At 35.2% G+C, this 20238-nt stretch overlaps 2 protein-coding genes across 7 annotated transcripts; both read left to right on the top strand.

Annotated features, from left to right (window-relative positions):
* Positions 1 to 916: 916 nt before the first annotated feature.
* Positions 917 to 1876, top strand: LOC123529283 (baculoviral IAP repeat-containing protein 3-like). The gene has a single exon (XM_045309551.2). It carries the CDS (start codon positions 917 to 919, stop codon positions 1874 to 1876), a length of 960 nt encoding a protein of 319 aa, XP_045165486.2.
* LOC123529275 (uncharacterized) lies at positions 1452 to 15023 on the top strand. Of its 6 annotated transcripts, none has more exons than XM_045309536.2 (6): positions 1452 to 3504; positions 10157 to 10232; positions 10694 to 10815; positions 12858 to 12911; positions 13338 to 13512; positions 13734 to 15023. In XM_045309536.2, the coding sequence occupies exons 3-6, from the start codon at positions 10713 to 10715 to the stop codon at positions 14563 to 14565; spliced, it is 1164 nt and encodes a 387-aa protein (XP_045165471.1). In that variant the 5' UTR covers positions 1452 to 3504; positions 10157 to 10232; positions 10694 to 10712; the 3' UTR covers positions 14566 to 15023. The 6 variants fall into 6 exon arrangements, with proteins under 6 accessions (XP_045165471.1, XP_053378021.1, XP_045165476.1 ...); XM_053522046.1 differs by having other exon boundaries at positions 10157 to 10292; XM_045309537.2 differs by lacking the exon at positions 1452 to 3504 and adding an exon at positions 7953 to 9905.
* The last annotated feature ends 5215 nt before the right edge of the window (positions 15024 to 20238 follow it).

The following is a 20238-nucleotide window of genomic DNA, read 5'->3' as shown; positions in this document are numbered from 1 at the left end:
CTTTTGACTTAGAAATCATGGTTAAGTTTTTCGTACCAGTTCATATTTTGACAAAGTCTTTTGAGATAAAGCTTTGAAACTTTCAACATCTGTTTACCATCACCATGTCCAGTTATAGGCAAGAGTACATAACTCCATCAAGGATTTTGGCTGAATTATGGCCCTTTTTGACTGAGAAATCTTGGTTAAGTTTTTCGTACCAGTTCATATTTTTTGTAAAGTGTTTGACATATGGCTTTGAAACTTTTATCACTTGTTTAGTATAATAGTCTCTATCTGTAGGAAAGAGAACATAACTCTGTCATCTATTTTGGCTGAATTATGGCCCATTTTGGACTTTGAAATTGGTTCTGTTTCCATACAAGTCAATGTTTTGTCAAAACTATTTGACATATGACTTTTAAACTTTGAACACTTGTTTATCATTATGATTTCCATCTGTAGGCAAGAGTACATAACTATTTTGACTGAATTATGGCCCTTTTTGGACTTTGAAATTGGCTCATATATTGCCATTTAGTGCAAGACTTATCGAAATCAAAGTAATACAGGAACATTGTTTGTCTAATCTATTTATTTCTTTTGTCTGAATATCCGTGGAAATATTTTGACACCATTCTTCAATCAATTCTTCGAATAGTCGAGCGCGCTGTCATCAGACAGCTCTTGTTAAATTCTTTAGTAATATTCTTTTGTATCACAATACATATTCCAGTATGACGTAGCCTATAATATGTCTATATTAACCAAAAATACGCATTTGCTATATATATTTTTCTGGCATGAACTGTTGCATTATTTACTAATTTGAATCGTCAGGAACAGTATTAAAATCACAATATCGTATCATCATTTTAATCTAAAAGACACCTTAAAGAAGATTATACCTTTTTTTTTCACAGAAAACTTACATCAAATGGCCGCCGGTGTTCATCCTGGAGAGAATATTACGGGAGAAGATATTCAGGCTTACTTTCGGAACAGACGAAATCAAAGTAACCGCAGCGAACATGACGGTAATAACACTTCAACAGGACTGCGCAGTGAAGTGCCTAGGAATGGTGGACAACGTTCTAAGTGTGATAGCCTTGGTATTTTGATTGGTAAACCCAAGTACAGACAATATTGTACCACTGAGTCGCGAATTAAATCATTTGAAAAGTGGCCTGAAGGCAAAACACAAGATACAAAGCAACTTGCAGAAGCTGGATTTGCATATGCAGGCGTAGATGACTCTGTAAGATGTTTTTATTGTAGCATAGGACTTAGAGACTGGCCGGATGGAGCTTGTCCATGGGAACAACATGTTCTAGCCAGTCAGGAATGCGGTTATGTGATTCATTGCAAAGGGAAAGCATATATTAGAAAAATTCTAGGAGAAAGCTACCAAGACCCTGATGAGGACGCCGTAAAAGAAGCAATGCAGAGAAATGCGGAGGCTGTTTTTGCGGTAAGAGAGTTTTGTGAAGATGAAAAACTCATAAAAAGAGCAATTAAATCATTAATAAAGCATAATATACAGAAGCAAAATATACAGAAACAAATTTCAGCTGTTGAACTCGTGAAAACAATACAACAAATCGAAGAGGGAAACAAAAAACAGACAGACACAACTGAACAAGTTCCGGAAGACAAAGAGCCTGACGATATTGAAACTGATGGAGAAGCTTCAGAATCTGAAGAAGATATCGAAGAGACTAATAGAAAGTTAAAAGATCCAGTAACTTGTAAAATATGTTTTAATGCAATTGCTTGTATTATTACTCTGCCATGTGGTCACATGGTCAGTTGCTCACAGTGTATCTCAGCACTGACTAAATGCGCAGTTTGCAGGGCGAAAATAGAAAGGAAGGTTCGAGCTCTGATGGCCGTTTAAATATTATAATGATATATTCGATAAACAATTTGGTTGCTCAAAATATTTATTCTCAAATAAGGGTTTAACCGTTACCCTCTCCAAACTGCACTTCTTCTAAATTGAATTCTGTGTAGCATGCACCTTTATATCTGGCTATAATTATGTCTTCCACACCACTGTGGTGGGAGACATATTGATTTACTCCTGTCTGTCTGTCTGTCACAAATCTTGTCCGCGCTCTAAGTCGAACATTTCTCATCCGATCTTCACCAAACTTGAACAAAATGTGTTTGCCAATAAGTCCTCGGCCAAGTTCGGTCCATGCACTTCGGAATTATGGCCCTTGAACCGAAAATACTGATGCCAGTGATACAGGTCTTGGTGCATGGTTGACTCAGATACATAATGGAGAAGAAATGCCAATCTAGATGATTAGGCAGTTGTGGGAGACATGCGCTTTTCTCAAAAGCAGCTCTAGTTTAGGAAAGATTATCTAAAATTCTAAATTTAGCCCGTGAATAATGCTAGATATTTCGTCCAATGTCATTGTTTACATTTTTTCGCCGACTTGAATCATTGTCCCTCATTTCTGTGGATTCGATTCCGGTCTAGGAGGTTTTAATGACGAAGAAATCCAGCATAAGGTCTTTGATGACCGTCCAGGACTTAAAGAATAGGGTTGTGTGCTTGATTTTTTTTCGTTTGATTGATTTGAAAATATTGGTCTTCCGATGGGAAAACAGTATTTTGTTGACATTTTCGCGTATAGAAAAAAATCCACAATGTTGGTGTTAATCTTGCAGATTCACCAATTTTCAGTCATAATGGCCAAATAAAATGTATTGGTCCATAGGCCCCTATGCTTGACCTTTCAAAATTCGCCAAATATCAATTGGAGTCCTTTATTTTATGTTAGTATTTTAATTTATTTAACATCAAAACCTACCTCTTGTCAAATTAAACCTTAAAAAAGACAGTAGCGCTGCATGCTCGAGATGTAATGTATTACCGGCAAAATTGATGCTAGATCTACCCGTATAATCATTGTGGATCGATAGATCAAGTCATTTACATTGAGGCATTGACAGACATTTCTCCTTGACCTTCCAGGCGCGTAGCTACCTATACGCCAGTACGCCCGTGAATCCAAATAATTTCGACAATTTTTTTTACATCTTTATCCTAGATCTAGACTGAATGTAGTCAGAGTAAGTAGATCTCAATGGTTACTTCATTCGTCATCATATTTATGGCGTGACGTCATCAAAGCGTCATAAATATGATTACGTATGGTTTCGTAATTTCCTTATGAGCAAAATGAAAATGGCGCAGCGCAGTATCACAAGTTTTGTCATGACTGGTTCAAAATTGGATTCAGCAGAAAACAAGCAGACACCTGCCACTGAAAACGTAACTGTCGTTAATGAGTCTACGGAAAAGCGAGGGGATAGTTCTGTTTCATCTCTAGATCGGAGTCAAGATCTACCAGAGCCTTCAGTGTCACAGACTCAGTCACTGGACTCAAACATTCCTGGTTACGTCGACATAGCGAAAGTTTTGAAAGATGATGGAGCGTCGGACCATTTGAAAGAAGAGGTTCTGGAGGACAACTTTTCTTGGGTTACAGCAGTCAAGTTTCCTGTTCGGTATGTAACATCATATGTCTAATTTAATAACTTATTTTGATTCTAGGAATGTCTAGGTCCTAAAGATGCATTTGTGGCTCTCTCGCCAAAATAAACGTCACAGTTCTTCCCTCTTCTAACCCTTATCACGCCGAATAAAGTTTTGTCTGCTAAATTTCTCGTCTGCTCATATTTTAAACTTCAATCATTACGTGAACAATGTGGATCGCCGGATGCATATTTAAAGCTCCAACAACAAAACTGAGTCGCCTAGATCACCTCCTGAATCAGTAGTGGTCCAGAATTGGATTAATCGTCTGTCCATGGGGTGATGTGACGAAGCATAAAATGATATAGATCTTTGTTTTGTTTTGTTTTATTCATCCTTATTTGTTTACGCCGCGCTGCGTAGTTATGGCCGTTTCCGGTCAAACTAATCAATCGTAGGCCCAGCAAAATTTAAATTTTGAGACCTGTTATCAATCACAGGTCGGTGCCTGGATGTGTTCCAAATCGTAATTAGTGTACTATATATGATAAAAGGGGGCCTTAATTCAAAGCCCGGATGTTAGTTTTAGAACATGTCTGGGTATTGGTGGAGGTATTATTGTTTTGTTTTTGTAATGTTTTAGGTGTTACTTTCCGATCAAACGTTGTTAGTTATTTCAAACACAAGTAAATTATAAACGATATAACGATTAGAATATTTAGATTTATGGTTATATAAGTCAGTTTAATCAGTAAAGTGGACTGTGCGGTATTAAGGTTTCTTCAATTACCATAAATTGTCAAATTTTAATCGATAATATCAACAGTAAGAGCTTGAAATATTGTATAATTTTCTGCAAACCATTTTTTTCGCCGGGGGGCCCCACTACTAGGGCTCTGTCCTGGACCCGATAGGAACCTAGGCGGTCCCCAGACCCCTCGCCTATTTGGTGAATCCACTTTCTTTAGGCCTTCCTACGCGCCTGCCTTCAAACTCTTTCCATATTTTCCAATGTTGGATATAACTTTTTCATTCCTTTATGGATCTCTTTCGTAATAACAAACATTGAAAGTCAAGTTTTTCAAGGGTAGGCCTAAACGCTTACCAATTAAAGTTATACGTAACTTATTTTCCAACCATTACTTTAAAAGATATTTCTTGTTGTTATTTAAACTGCATGTAATGGAACTATTTACATATGGAAGACTGGTGTCTGAGGATAAATTATGAATCAGATCAAGACAATTTGCACGTTATCCATTTAAAGTATTCTCTTTGTACAGAAACACATTTGGAGTCTTGCTATCTGCAAAGTAGTCTCCCATTGGCACACAGTTGAGACACTCAAATTGCAGAATAAAGGGCACTTGTAGTGGTAAAGCGTGCGAGCATTTTTTAACCAAGAAAACAGGAGATTAAGGTGGAAGCTTAACCTGATTAACTTTTTGTTGTTCTAAAAGACTTTACAGTTTGATTTTTGTTGGCGGACGCACTGTCATGAATAAGTTGCATGCCTTTTAAACCTTCCATCGGGCGTTTCTGGATAAAATATCTTGACAGCTGTAGGGCCATCATTTTATTTAGACATTGCCTGGACCCGCCCGCTAAGCTCAGTAGGTAGAGCGTTGGTCTACGGACCGCGGGGTCGTGAGTTCGATCCTCGGGCGGGGCGTATGTTCTCCGTGACGATTTGATAAACGACATTGTGTCTGAAATCATTCGTCCTCCACCGCTGATTCACGTGAGGAAGTTGGCATTTACTTGCGGAGAACAGGTTTGTACTAGTACACTGGTTAGGTTAAATACCCGCCGTTACGTGACTGAAATACTGTTGAAAAGCGGCGTTAAACCCAACACAAATAAACAAAAAAGACATTGCCTGTGATGTCTTTGCACCAAAATTGCACAACGGGGCCTCTAGAATTGAAGAAAATGTCATATAAAATCTTCTTGGCACTTTTTGTCCTTTTCGCAATGACCAGCATTGTCTGCCTTTTACTTAGCAAGCGCTTGTTATTTATGCGTCGCTAGGGTTTCAAAATAATGAAATCAAGTTTCATCCGAAGCAATTGAATAAACTAGTTACTTGTTAATGTAAGATATGAAACTGAAATTGAAACTGAATAATTTGATTAAACGCCTATTTTTATTCAATGATATATTCAATGGTGTTGTACATGATAATACGTGTAATAATAATTATTATTATAACAATATTAATGACAATAATATTAATAACAGCATTATTGTAACAAAAAGTCATGACCGCACCCCTCCCCTTGAGGTCAATTTACCCGTATTGCGAATACCAGTGCTTAAAGCATCACATGGTACGCCCAGACGAGCTGCATATGGAGGTTCAAACTTAGAGCCTTACCAACAAGTGCGCTTAATTAAACAGTCTTTGAAATATAAATGTTGAAATGGAAAACCTTTTACAAAAATAAGAACCTGCTGTTTTCGCATAATAAACAGTTATCAAAAAATTTAAAACAATGCCGCGAAACCTCTTAAATACAGTCTTAAGATTTTTTTTGAATGTGTCATGTGATTTATTTTGCGTAGTTCTAACGGCAGTTCATTTTAAAGTTTTGGACCAATAGTACAGAAACTTCTATGATTGAATGTTTTGCACTTGTTGTATGGAACAACATAACGACATTCAGAATTTTCAGAGGGTCTCAAACCTTGTCTACTAAGAATATACTCTGTAAGCAATTCTGTTAAATACAGAGGTGCTCTGCCAGTGTGGCAGCTATATATGAAAGAAAGTATGTTGAAATCAATTCTTGCTTTCACCGGCAACCAATGTAAGTAATAGTGCTTGTTTAGAACAGTCAGATTTCCTCCTGTTAAGGACAAGTTTTGCAAACATGTTTTGAATGCGTTGCATCATACGCACCTCACAGTTAGCTACACCGTACAGTATGACATTGCAATAAGCCAGATGTGAATTAACTAGAGACAAAACGAAAATTTCAGTGGCTGCTTTTGTTAAGTATTTTCAGATGTTCTTAATTCGTAGGTAATTCAACGTGGCTGTTCGACATTTGCGATTTACATGATCTGAAGTTCAAGGTTTCGTCAAGAAATGCACCGAGATATCTAATTATGTTTTCACGTTTGACATCATCACCAGCAATGTTATGCATTTATAGCAGTTTGTAGAATGCAGGCGGATACACAGCTGCGTAGTGACAAATCTGTCGAGCAAAATTTTTAATAGGCTTGTCTAGATTATTGCATACATCTGAATACAATTACGAGTCTATATCATGCAACAGAGATTGCTTCGTACGCAATCGTTGCTTACTTTATATTTAAATACGATGTACGCAACTTTTTGGGTGAAGAAAATTATATTCAGTTAAATTGTAAAATATTTTCAGGATTTTATGTAAATCATTTAAGAGGACAATACTTCCTGTAGACCTATCATTTTATAATTTGATAAGGCATTATACACCAAAACTTTGATTGTAGAAATAAAATGCTAAACAGTCAAATATTTACATTCATCAGTTAAATGTATTTTTGCGTCAACAGACTTAGATATATCTTACTGAAAATTTTTAATTGTTTTTCGATAAGAAACATTTTGCAGAAAGATTGTTTTAGCTGGAAATAAATGACAAGGAAAAATACCCTAAATAAAGTAGACGTCGCTTGCTTTTCCTAAACAGTACTGTATATTCATTAGGTTAAAAATAGTACTCACAGCATGTAAACATGTATAGCTGAACAAAGTATAAACGTTACTACCACTAAACAAGAGGTCCAAATAGGCCTAAGTCGCTCACCTGATGAGGACTTTGACCATCAGACCTTGCTTCTAACCAGTTTTTGTGTAAATCCTTAAAGCTGTGACGCCGCAAAAATGCATAACCATTAGAGCAAACTTCATAATGCGTAGTTTTTTTGTTGTTTTTTTTTTCAAATTTTAACTCAGGTGTTCCCTTAAAAGGTTCAAGCAGAACAATTACAAAGATATTACAGACCAAGTTTGAGGAATATCCATCAAGCGGTTCACGAGAATAAGTCATTTAAAGGCTTTTCTATTTTTAGCTGTAGCAGTCCCTTAAAGAGACCAAATGCCCCTATTTGGAAAAAAATGGGTGATGATACAGGTCATGTATCCGGCCAGCGGTTCACCAGAATAAGTAATTCAAAGGTGTTTTTTTTTCTATTTTAACTCTAGCAGCTCCTAAAAGGGAAAAACACCAGTGAACAAATTTGACACAGGCTACAAACATGCATGTTTGGTGAAGATCCATCAAACAGTTTATAAGAATGTCATTTAAAGGTATTTCTGTTTTTAGCTGTAGTGGCCCCTAAAAGAGGCCAGGTGCTCCCATTTGAACAAATTTGGGAGAGGACCTTATAATGATGCTACACACAAAGTTTGATGAGATTTATTCATCCATTTGAGAAAAGAAGTCGTTAGAAAGTATTCTTATTTTTAGCCCTAGCGGTCCTTTGAAGAGGTCGAGGGCCCCATTAAAAAAATAGCAAAGTTTAATACATGTATATTTAGTGAGGATTTTCTACATCTAAACATAAAATATCTTGGTAAAAGATAGCCATTGGGTATCTTTAAATAAATGATAAAAAGTAAATGTAATACAAGGTATCAGTTTCAGGTACGTTACTTTTCAAAATGATGAAACTGGGAATGTCTTTGTTGATTACTCAGTTTGAAGTTATGGCAGAAGTGTTTTAACCTTTACCTCTGAGCAGTACCACTTATTATTCAAAGGGGTGTTCACTGAAAATCTGCTGACTGATAAGCGAACAGGCTGATATTGTTCTTGCATGCCGGACAGGATTTTCCCGTGCTTTTCCGGTGCTAGAAAAACTAGATGATTCACGTGCTATAATTTATGAATGAATGCGTAAATTCATACGCTACTATAACAAAATAGCGCCTTAAAGAAAAACCTTCGTTTTTCTTTATATCTTCTACAGCTCGGCAGGAGCCTCGTTACCGCCTAAACAGTTACCCTCGTGCCGAATATTCCCATCTTTACCCGCAACCAGTGAAAGATTCTTATAGTTAAAGGTCAGTAATTCAAATCCTTCTTTGTTTCATATAAAAAACGACAACTTCAGGTCGTCTTTACGTATCTTTAGAGAACATCACTTTTTCCTACACCTATTTTTCATGGAAGTTCTATCACAAATTAACGAAAAAATGAAAAGAAAATAGGGGGTTATGTAGTTCCTAGTGAAATGCCAGTCAGTTGTGGTCTGCTACCCTAAAAATGACGTATATTTGCTCTCGTCCGCGCAATAAACACCTACTTCCGGTTTCGATCTGCAAAACTTGCCATGTGGGGTGTATGAACATGAAAACCGTCTCATTTCATGCAGAATGTATTCTAGTAGTGAAAAATGGTGATTAAAGCACTCGTTCTACACGAATTTGCGCAAAAAATGGGAAAATTAGGATCTATTTATTATGGACTTCTTTTCGACCGAATTACTGACCTTATTCCTATAGTCTGCACTGGCCTCAATGGCAGAGCATGCTTAAGGTTAACAATCATCGTATATATACGTGTGAATATAATTCCAACTAGACCCTTTTATATTTCAGATAGTTCTATCTTTAATCATTACGATATTTTGAAACTTTGTTACGACCCACTATCTGTTTTGAATAAATAATTCACACATACGATATTAGAAAATCACTGAACCACAGATTTGCACGTGCAACATTAGTTATTGTGCACACAGTCTCAGTGTCAATTGTTTGTTTCATCAAAAAACGTTTAACTTGTACTGTGTTGATTTGTAAGGCAGATGAAATATTTTAATTTTCGCTCATGTTCTTTGGGACAGTTCTTGTTTTTTCCACAAATCTATTTCACATGTTTTGTTTAGTTAATAAAAAAGGGTCGTTGGAATATCCACACGTGTATAACAATAAAAAGAGATCAATCAGGGATTGGATTTTCTTCTGCAATTTAGAGTGTGAAATATGCAGGCTACCATTGTAAATTTGAACAAATGATCCGCTTAACTAATGCACTTACAGACCAGCTACATATTTCACATACGCACATATCTAGTAAAATGATATATGTTTATAAAATGTTTTCAAGAAAGAATAAGGTTTTCATTCACTGTTTTTGTTGTTGTTGTTTTGTTTGTTTGTTTGTTTGTTTTTGTTTGTGTTTTTTTTTTTGCTTCAACTTCACACAATAAAAAAAATACGGGGGAGGATATACACCTCCTATGCGTTTTCTGAAAAATGCCCCCGCTACACGCCTGAAGATGTTCAATGTATGAGGGCTATATATAGAATTAATTTCGAATCATTTACAATATTTAAGCGAAAATCAAGAGTAAGGACGTATTATACTTCCGCGAAATATGATCTGTATCCGCAACAGATTTTTCGTGACATACAGTTAAACCTCCGAAGCTGGTAATCTTTAAGATTACTTAGAACTTATATAAGAATAATTTCAAGGAGTTTTGTTAATTTTACAGAATTTTTCAAGGAAATATTTGATGTTATTCTTTAACAACCCGTCAAGAAATAATTTTTAAACATTTTCGTGTCCAAATGGCTAAAATTTATAATGAAAACCCGTTTTAGACGATAAATTCAAAACTTGGAACTACCCTCCGAGTTATTTAAGTGATGTAGATCATAAATGTCACGCTTTGTTACAGAAAAGCTGGATGAGACAGTAGTTTCACAATTCAATTGTTACATTCACACTTCCGTTGTACTGGTTTATTACAAGTGGTGAGTAAAATATTTATATATTTATATTTAATGGAAATGGAGGATATATAAAGAGAAAAGGTAATATTTCAAATTCTAATTTCTCGCTTTCTAGATCATGTTAAGTGCGAGGCCGAGTGGTTTGTGTCAATAGGTTCGAATAACTAATCCTGAAAACACCAATGGGGATGTTAAATTATATCATGGGAGAAAGTTGTCGAGATGGCTTGCAAACGTTCTGTGGTTTTGCCTTGGTGCTGTCCCGTGCATATAGTAATGTTAGAAGAGACGTCTGAGGTTCTGCCTAAAACTTGAAAAATGCCCTAAATATTTGAATCATTTATTGATTACGCTCATTTATTTTTAGGATGCGTGTTCTACGGTACAAGTATATCCATTTTCAAGAAACTGAATAAATTAGAAAGCTTGGTATAGTACATAACAACGAAGATATACAGAACTCACATCTTTTCGTTTTGTAGGTGTTGTGTTTTTGTAGTCATGCTAAGAGGATACGGACTGTATATTCTGAGATTACGACTAAGGTCTATGAAGTTGGGGATTCTGTGCCTAGTTACTACAGCTTCAGTTTTAACTCTAACAGGTAAATCTACAGTTGTTAACATACCCAAAATCTTCCAGTTGTGTAGCATTGGAGTCCTCCGTTGCATTGTAAGGTAACTATTGTCATTGTATAAACACGATGCAGACACACGCCGAACTGATGAAATGGCTTTCAATAAGTCTCACATTGAACTGCGATTTATTTTAGCCTGTTGTTCAAAGCAATCTAATTTCCTTCAAATTATTTATATCCTTCCAGAAGCACAGTTTAATTATCAGAAAATTTCACATGTTGTGAAGTGCCAATGGGAATATCCAGTTCGAGAGTAACTGTAGACTTACAAAGTCTGTTGAGATCAAGTATTCCGTAATGAAGTTTATTCTTTCTTCATACTAACACTGATATCATCAAAGTTTCTCAGAAAACCCTTTTCTATCTAGACTCATCTGTTTAGTCAGAGATAAGAGACATTGTTGGGGTTTTTTCCAGAAAGTTTTATTTAAGAAGATTTTATGGTAGAGATATTTATTTTCAGGGACTCTAACTTCTGATACCAGTGTAGCGGTAACGATTTATCCAAGAGCCGAATATTTCCATCCATATCCTATAACCAAGGATAGATTAATTTTTCTTGCACACAATATTCTGAAATGAAATAAAACAAGTGTAAATAAACAACCAGTGTAATAAGTATGTTTACCTTTTTAAAAATGCAAAAGGTCTCCCTGAAAATTCTACGAAAATGTTAGAGACAAAAACATCAACTAACCTACATGAAATACTAAAATGACTTTTCAAACTTTCAAACTTACAAACTTTTATTTTACAACTTTGGTTTACATCAAACTAACAACATAAACACCGTTTTCATCTCTTTTTACAGTTGATAACGGCGGCATATCATAGTCAATGGAGAACAATGAAATTACTAAATGTTTAAACTTAAAGCAGTGTGATGCATGTATATAATACTGCACACTTGTCCCACCCTGTGACATTTGGCGCCCAACATGGGGCCGCGGCATGCTTGCTTGGTAAGTCTGACGACACTTGCTATAGTATGTGCCTCCGGAATTCGATATATGGAGGTGTATGTCACGAACTTGGTCAAGTTAGGGAGAATATGTTTTAGACAGCCAGTTAGCTCTGTCGAAAGATTACCCTGTAAGCAAGGGGTCCCGGGTTCGAGCCCCGGACAAACTGCATATTGTTCTCATTCTGTGACATACATCTATTTAGTACAGTTATATTAGTGCTAGTATAGAATTCTTACAATTTGAAAAAAAGTTAGAATTTATACAGAAATACACAGAAACAGAGATACTTTTTCTTTCATAAACAATTTTTTGACACATAACCAGATCGCAAAATGCATCACCTATACCACTATTGCAAAAAGTACATTTTCTTTCAGAAGATGGTATGCCCCGCCATCTTCCCGTTACTACGGGTAACCTACGGTTTCTAGTAAAAACGCATAATTTGTAGACTTCTTCTAGATGACAAAAGATTGATGTCAGCACTTCTATCAAAATCAGTATTAATAGTTTTTAAATATCAGTGTTTGATGTTTTTGTAAACTCTGAACTTCAGACAAATTGAAAATCCGGACGAACATAATAAAATCGATCCCCCGGGACTTTACAGTACTTGAAGTTTTTATTTCATATGTCATTCTGTAAACTTTACAAGACAATTTACCAGCCATCAATTTACTAGCCCAGAAGAGCTGAATGTTTATCTATTTGCTCCCATAATTTTAAATGTAAGGACATTTTCTACAGAAAACATGTTATTGCATTTGTTAAAATATTTTGTTTTCAATTAACATGCAAATTTTCAGATCAGCTGGAGGGAAATATCCCAACAATTGCAACATTGCATATATACGTTTTTTTTACTTAAATTGTATATACTGTTTTAGCATATTTACTTATAACAGTTTTGCATTTTTACACAACTTACTTAAGTTTTAAATGACAAATTGTACGTATCTATTTTAATCAGTTTACACGTTTAAAGTGTGAATGATGTTTCTGTTATAAGTAGTAATGTAATATTCGGACATCTGTACATTACAGTATGGATTAGAAAAGATGTGCGGACAAACGGTCGAAGCATGAAACACTCTGTTGGTAATAAACTTTTACTCGAAAATTTATGTTGTACATGCTCAACATTTCATTGTAATTTGACATATAACAATTCTTTGGTATATAGTTAATCTTGCTACATAATCATATTAATTGGAAGTCAAAGGTTTTAGCTTAAAGACTCTTAAAGATCCAAGGTTCCACTCAAATAATAGTGAGTATGGTGATTATTTATTTGGCAAAACACCCATCCTTTACTTCTTAGCTTGATGGTGAGGGGAAAGTAAAATTGAAATCACTGGGTTTAATTAAATGACTGCACAGACCAAACTCACTGACATCTCTTTATGGAATCTGTTTATTTTAATGAGGAACATTACTTTATATCATATAAGCTTTACTCTCTGAAAATACTTTTAGATACTTGTTTAGAAGAATGATTTAATACAAAATGTATTTACGATATAGGATGGTCCAACTTTACGGGTGTCATTTTATTGACATATATGAGAAGTGGCTCGTCTTTAACTGGAGACATTCTGCAGCAGAACAGCAATGTATTCTATGTGTTTGAACCTCTCAGAATACTTCGAGATCTCATCAAACACAAGAAACAGATACAATGGCTGAACGGAACTGTCAGGTTCGTTCTCATGCGTTACATAAAATTCAAATATGAAAAACAAAACTAGATTTAAACATGACTAGAATGTTTAAGAAAGCTCAACAACTTTTTGAAATACATAAAAGGAAGAAATACAATATAAGTAATGCAAGAACCACGTCTGTGGGACGCAAGTTAACATGATAATACCAAGTCCTTTTTTTGTTGGATATTTCTACATTTGTTTTGTTTAATTTCAGCGCTATAGCAACGCTGAATACTACAGATGTAAAGCGACAAGCTCTTATTGGATGGTTAACCTGCAATTTCTCACTGGTATACGCACAATCGTTTGAAGATTCAAATTTTCTCTATTTCGGAAAGCAGACTGCGTCCTATAATGAATGTATCTATAAGAACTACAACATTACAATAACAGATCACAGTCAAAATGTAACCAGAATTTATGTACGAACTCCCGCCTTTCGTCGAGGTTTGGAGGATAAGTGTTTGAAGAGACTTCAAAACGCATGCCTATCCTCCAAAGTCCGAATTATCAAAACAATTCGCACATCGATGCTAACTGCAGAGGCGATTTTAACAGAGTTAAAGGAGTGTAAAGTGATTCATGTGATAAGGGATCCTAGAGCTACGGTGTTATCTCAAATACGTAACGATGGTTGTAATGAAAAAAGAAATTCTACGCTAGACTGTGCTAAGCGACATTGTGAAAATGTTTGGAATGACACTCTTGTCAAAGAAAAAATGTTAAAACGATTCCCTTACCGTATTTTAACCATATTGTATGAGAATGTTGTCTCTAAACCTAGTTTAATGGCAGAATTAATGTATAAATTTGTTGGAATGCAATTTTCTGAAGTTATTAGTAAATACGTTAATAGAATAGTATTAGAAGGTAATGTGACTGGGTGCAACGTATGTGAACGATCGTGGCAGGTTGGGAAGCATTCTAACACGTCTACATACCGTAAATTGTTGTTGGAAAGAATGAAACGGATTGACATATTATATATAAACAGTGTTTGTAAAGAAGTATTGAATCATTATAAATACAAATTTGACATAAGATAGTCAAAGAATGTAGTTCATTAAAAAGAAATGATGAAATATATTGAATATATTCTTGAAATACCAGTTGCCTTATATATTCACCATATTCTTGAACTCTATGTTGTTATTATACTGGTCCTTTGGAACATGGATACAGTTTATCATTTCTGTTTAATTGAATTTAGCTTTTGAAATCCGGTGTAGGGGGGCGAAGGCTATTGCTTATATCATTGATTCTAATGAACAGACTCATATAGTTTGGTTGACCTGTATTTTTGGCGGGATATAACTGAAATTCACAGAGACACCACATCTTCTAAAATATTGGACAAATGTTTAAGTATCTAATATAGTTGTGAAATGACATGTATAAGTACACGCATTAACCATTTACACTATATTTGAAGCTAATAAGTTTAAAAGAAATAATTACATGATTGTCATTTGTTTTCACTACAAAAAATATATACAGGAACTGAGGCATTGTTTCTATTTTCTATCCTATTCTTGAATTTCTTGTTATACTGTGAACATATATCGTTTTGTTCTCTCCTTACTATAACATTTATTTTGCTATATTTGTTGTAATTGCTACCCTTTCTAGGGAATTATATTTCATTCTGAAACGTTTTTACCAGCTGCCTTCGTCCCTTAAAATAATGCCCTCTTTTTCAACAGTGGAAATATTTCTACAGCTGTAACTTTTACGCATTTTCATTTTTATAGATTTTTCTACGAGCTTTAGAATATTTAGCATCTGAGGACTGTTTATTTAATGTATATATGTAAAAAAGTAAAAAAAAATCAATATACCAAGAGAAATTTTCCAGGTCAGTACTTAAGCATGACAAAACTTCATTGATAGTTTAGTTTATTAACCCGATTCCATGATTAACAAAATGTTTTTCTATGAGCACTTTGTGTCTAGAGAGGTAACGAGCTAATCACAATATCATATGTTTTACTAAAGTGATCTCCCTTTAGTTATAAAGTATATATTAGCAGCGATCAATAACATCACCTCGACCTACGTTGATTGATCATTACTGAGAATGTTACAAACACATTCTATTCTTTAAAAGGGTATAAAAGAAATGCGATAGAATTTTTTCAAAACGAATTTCTCTGAGAGTGTCCAGTTATGAATCGTTGTCTTATAACGTGAACAACAATTTGTAGTTTAAAAGGTGTAAAGCAAAAACTGAGGTGTCAGACACTGGGACATTACTAACAGTCCTCTTGATGAGTCTCCCAATGGTTGCAGTTGTCGACGATAAATAAACTTACAAACAAACAGAATTCATTCTGTACCTAGCGATTGACGTAGACACATGAAGGAGTGTAAGAAGCTATTGCAGCTACTGTCAGGGCGGATAAATTATTTAAAAGTCGAAAACGTTCGAGTTTTATAGACAGAAGACGAGTTACATGAGAAATGGGCCAGCGCATAGACATTATACCTTCACCGAAGTCGAACAGTATAGAGGCTGGCATATATAAGTTAAGAAGACAAAGACAAAGTTTCAACACTTAATTGGCAGTAGGAGAAATCCAGCTCAAATACAAACGAGGTTCAGCGTTATAAGTGAAAAACTGCCAAGGCATCGTGGTTATATACCTTTATGGTTGTTGAATGCTGTATGTGATAGCACATATGAAGTGAGCATCAAGGAGTCAGAGCGGATATATTGAGCTGCAGCTTAAACCTATTATTTTAATTTGGAACCATACACAGCTTTTCATGGATTACACGCTAGTGTATCATTGAAGGTTCCATGCGGATGTCTCTAAATTGTTTTTTTTTGTACTTGTAGCATGTGTAAATGTTGAGTTCTGCTCAACCAACCGGGGCGAGAGGGCGTGGGCGGTAGCATCCATTTCAACTACCGTCCATGAACCGGCTCAATCAAACCGAGCCTACAACATTTTCGTTTTTGTCGTGGTGAGCGACCTGTGGAGTTTTCACTTTTTCTATTCAGTCAAGAAGGCATAGGTTGAACACTCATGGATACAATATGACTGTTATGTTGTTAATTCAAAGACACCCTCTGACAGGAACTTAAACAGAAAGGCCAGTCAAGTATGTAGTTAGTTCCGGCTAGGTTAAGCTGAGCCTCATTAGTTGAATGCTTTTTATAGTTAAAACTTTGTATGATTTGCCTGATCCCTGAAATTATAGGGATCACAATTTAAATGTAGTCTAAAAAATAGTAATCTTAGCAACTGGATCCATTTCATTGCTAAAGATATCAAGGATAAGGCGCACTTCCCTGATTCAGATATCTCGACAATGGCATGAATTCCTAAATCATTTAGGTTAGATAAGTCAGTGTCTATCTGGAATAGATATTTACGAAATTTTACAATGACAGACTGTAATTTCTGTGGTAACTTTGACCTTTCATTTTTTATCACGTAAGGTTTGTTTCAAAAGATATCAACCAAAAGCCAAAATTTAGCATTATACATTATATATAATTATGTTCTTCATATTGAAAAGACGGCATGGTATCTATTCTGTATTTTTACCTTGCGTAGTTATCGAAGTTCCAACTTCTAAGCTAGCGGACTCTAAAGATGCTGGAAGCATTGGAGTTGCAAGTACATTTTCTTTTATAATGCCCTCATGTCAACCCAATTGCACTTTCAATTTTAGCCAGTCTTTCTGTTTCTACATATGATAAATTATGGCCTCTTCCGTCTATTGACGAATGGGCGTTTCCATAAGTAGAAATACATGTCGTATGAAAACCTTGGAAAAATGAATGAGATTGGAAATATACAATGTAAGTTTTCACATCCTTTGAACTTAAGAAATACTTTGAAGCAGGATATTTAGTTTCGAGAGAAACAAAATATACGTAGATATTTGTTTTCGAAACACTTTACTTTCTGTATTGTTCTAGTCAAAAGCTAATACAGTATATAACTGTTCTGTTGTCAATAGTAACAGCAAGGTTTTTGTACGATTTTGTTGGTCAACTTGAACAAGTTACAACAAGCTTTTCATGGAATTGCACACTAGTGTATCTGTCATTGAATGTTCCATGTACACCGCCGAATGAACACATCTACGAAATCTCTAAATTGTATTTTGTTACATGAAACATGTGCACATCTTTAGTTCTGCTCAATCTGGGATGAAACAGCTTGGATGATTGCATACATTTCCACTGCTGTCCATAAACAAGCTCAGTCAAACCGAGCCTCCAACACTTTTGTCATGCTGAGTGGTTGGGCTTCACATTTTTTCTATTTTATTTGTGTGACTTTGGCCAATTTTAACTGACAGTAACAAGCTTTTGTGCGACTTAGGTCAACTTTTAATACTAAAAACAAGTTTTATACTATTTTGTTCAACTGTAAATAATATCAACAATTTTAGAATTGTTGGAAAAGTCTTAGCTAATCGTTCTTTGTTCCCAGGATTAAAGAGCTACATATTAAGTCATTTAAACTGGTAACCCCTTAACTAGCAGTGTAATTATTATGTAGGCGCAATTAGAGGTCCTGTGTCCTAGATGGTGTAATCGACGATATCAACGATTGTGCTAAAACATGTACGACAAAAATGTTAAGGCATAAGGAGCTTCAAAAATAATTCCTTAACCAAAGAAAAAAGGCTTGCCACCCTAAGAATACCATTTAATTCTAAAGCTGAATAAAATTCGTTACAAGTTAGTATCTAAGCGGCGAAAATAAGTTTATCTAACTTGGATCAAAGATTGAAATACTTGTATGTCGAATTGTAAAACGAAATAAAGTTGGTTGTTTTAAACTGCTTTATACGTAACATGTCTGATGCGGAAAAATATACTTTTTCTACGACTTGATTTAGTATAAAAACTGAAAGAGACTCAGACTAAACAGAAATAAACAAAAGGATGAAAAGATCGCTTTTCTGGTTCGGAGAATCAAGAATTCTGCCATTAGTATGTAAGTGACGCACCTGGCGAGGAGTAATTTTATGTATACTGTCTTATAACATAGGAATTGTATGCTAGATTAAACTCAGTTGTGGTTGTGCCATTAACCGTTCCAATGTGATATCCTGCCATGTCCTTTCTTCATGTATGTTCGTGGCTTCCGAGTTTTAATTACTACTCTCATTTGTGTTGATGCATACATGTGCCCCGTCAATGACGACAATCGGAACATTATGTATAAATTTACGCGTTTCTTTATTTCCCTGTTGGGTGCTGTCTGCGTTTTTGAATATGGCTTCACTGTATGGTCTCTGTTTTTTTTTAAACCAAACCTTTGGAATAGTTTTTCAATCAAGTTACTTAACATCATCATGGATTTTTTTTAACTAATATACATATTATTACTGCAATTCTTCCGTTTTGAAAAAAAGCGAACGTTTCTTATGATATCGCGTGCGTCTGCCGTCTTGTCTGTATTTTCGTCATATTTTGTGTCCGGAGCATAACTTGATAACCATTTAAGGTATTAGCTATAAACTTTCCATATAGGTAGGCGGCGGTAAAACGATGTTCAGATTATATAAACCAGGTCGTTAAGTCAAAGGTAAAGATCACAAATGGAGCTCCAATTTCAAATGTTTTTTCATATTTCGTGTCGTGTCCGGAGCCTAACTTAATAACCATTCAAGGCACTGACATCAATCTTGACATATAGGCTAGTGGCAATACGACAATGTACACAGCGCACAAACCAGGTCCGTAGATCAATGGTCAAGGTCAGAGCATAAATTTATAACCATTCAATGTATTAACTTTAATCTTGGCATATTGGTACCGATGAGAAAATGTGCAGAGCGCATAAACTTGGTTGAAAAGTCAATGGTCAAGGTCACAAAGTAAATTTAAATGTGAATTCTGTCCTTTGTGTTTTATTTACGGAGCAAAACTTACTATTAAAGGTTTTGACTTTAAACTTGAAAATAGATTGTAGATGATGAGATGATTTGAGTAGTCAACAGTCTTACTTCCCCTTTCCAAAAATCATCTTTTCTTTGCCTTAGTGTTTGTCACCGCCGTCGCCTAAAAACCCTAACATACACCCACTGACATCCTGCATTCCCCCTCTATACAGACACAAAATATCTTTAACTTTTCCTGCTCTGATTTAGAACTTCGGGTGTATATCGCCCCCACTTTGCGGTGCTCTTGAGCCAAACAGATAAGTGGTATAAATTTGGAAGTTTTTTGTTTATCACTTATCTAAATTATTTCAGTTACGTGCAAAAGCACGTTTATTTATTTCAAGTATTATCAATATCATATCTATCTTTTATCTTAAAATGTGTCGTATCAATATCTCGAGTAGTAAAATAAAGGCAAAAACCACTTTGAAAAACAATTTCAAGGTTGATATCTACAAGCGGGGACAGAAACATGCTGTACATGACAACATGATATGTACGTCTGCCAAGTTATTTTGAATATAATACCTAGAAGGTAAGAGCTTTGCAGGCTTTCAAACTAATATTTTGTCAACAAAGCAGTTTACAATGTAAAAAACGCATTTTGGTTTAAGCTATCGATTGTTCATTCAAGATTCCTAAATGGGCCGTCGTAGGTTTGTTGTTATTGACTAAGGTTAAATGCTGCACTTTCTAGAGAATCGCAATTAATCCTATAACTTTTTGTAGATCTGTTTTCGTCCCCCAAAGCACATTCTCCCGTTTCAACATCTGTAACATTTCTACAACTGTAACCTATTCCAGTT

This window comes from Mercenaria mercenaria, chromosome 13 (assembly GCF_021730395.1).
Source record: "Mercenaria mercenaria strain notata chromosome 13, MADL_Memer_1, whole genome shotgun sequence".
Taxonomy (NCBI): Eukaryota; Metazoa; Mollusca; class Bivalvia; order Venerida; family Veneridae; genus Mercenaria; species Mercenaria mercenaria.
This window is presented reverse-complemented; position numbering and strand designations above follow the sequence as displayed.

Coding starts and splice junctions, on each gene's coding strand:
- LOC123529283 (XM_045309551.2), top strand. CDS start 917: ATGGCCGCCGGTGTTCATCCTGGAGAGAATATTACGGGAGAAGATATT.
- LOC123529275 (XM_045309535.2), top strand. CDS start 10,138: ATGTCACGCTTTGTTACAGAAAAGCTGGATGAGACAGTAGTTTCACAA. Junction 10,233..10,693: donor GTACTGGTTTATTACAAGTG/GTGAGTAAAATA, acceptor TTCGTTTTGTAG/GTGTTGTGTTTTTGTAGTCA. Junction 12,912..13,337: donor AAGCATGAAACACTCTGTTG/GTAATAAACTTT, acceptor TTTACGATATAG/GATGGTCCAACTTTACGGGT.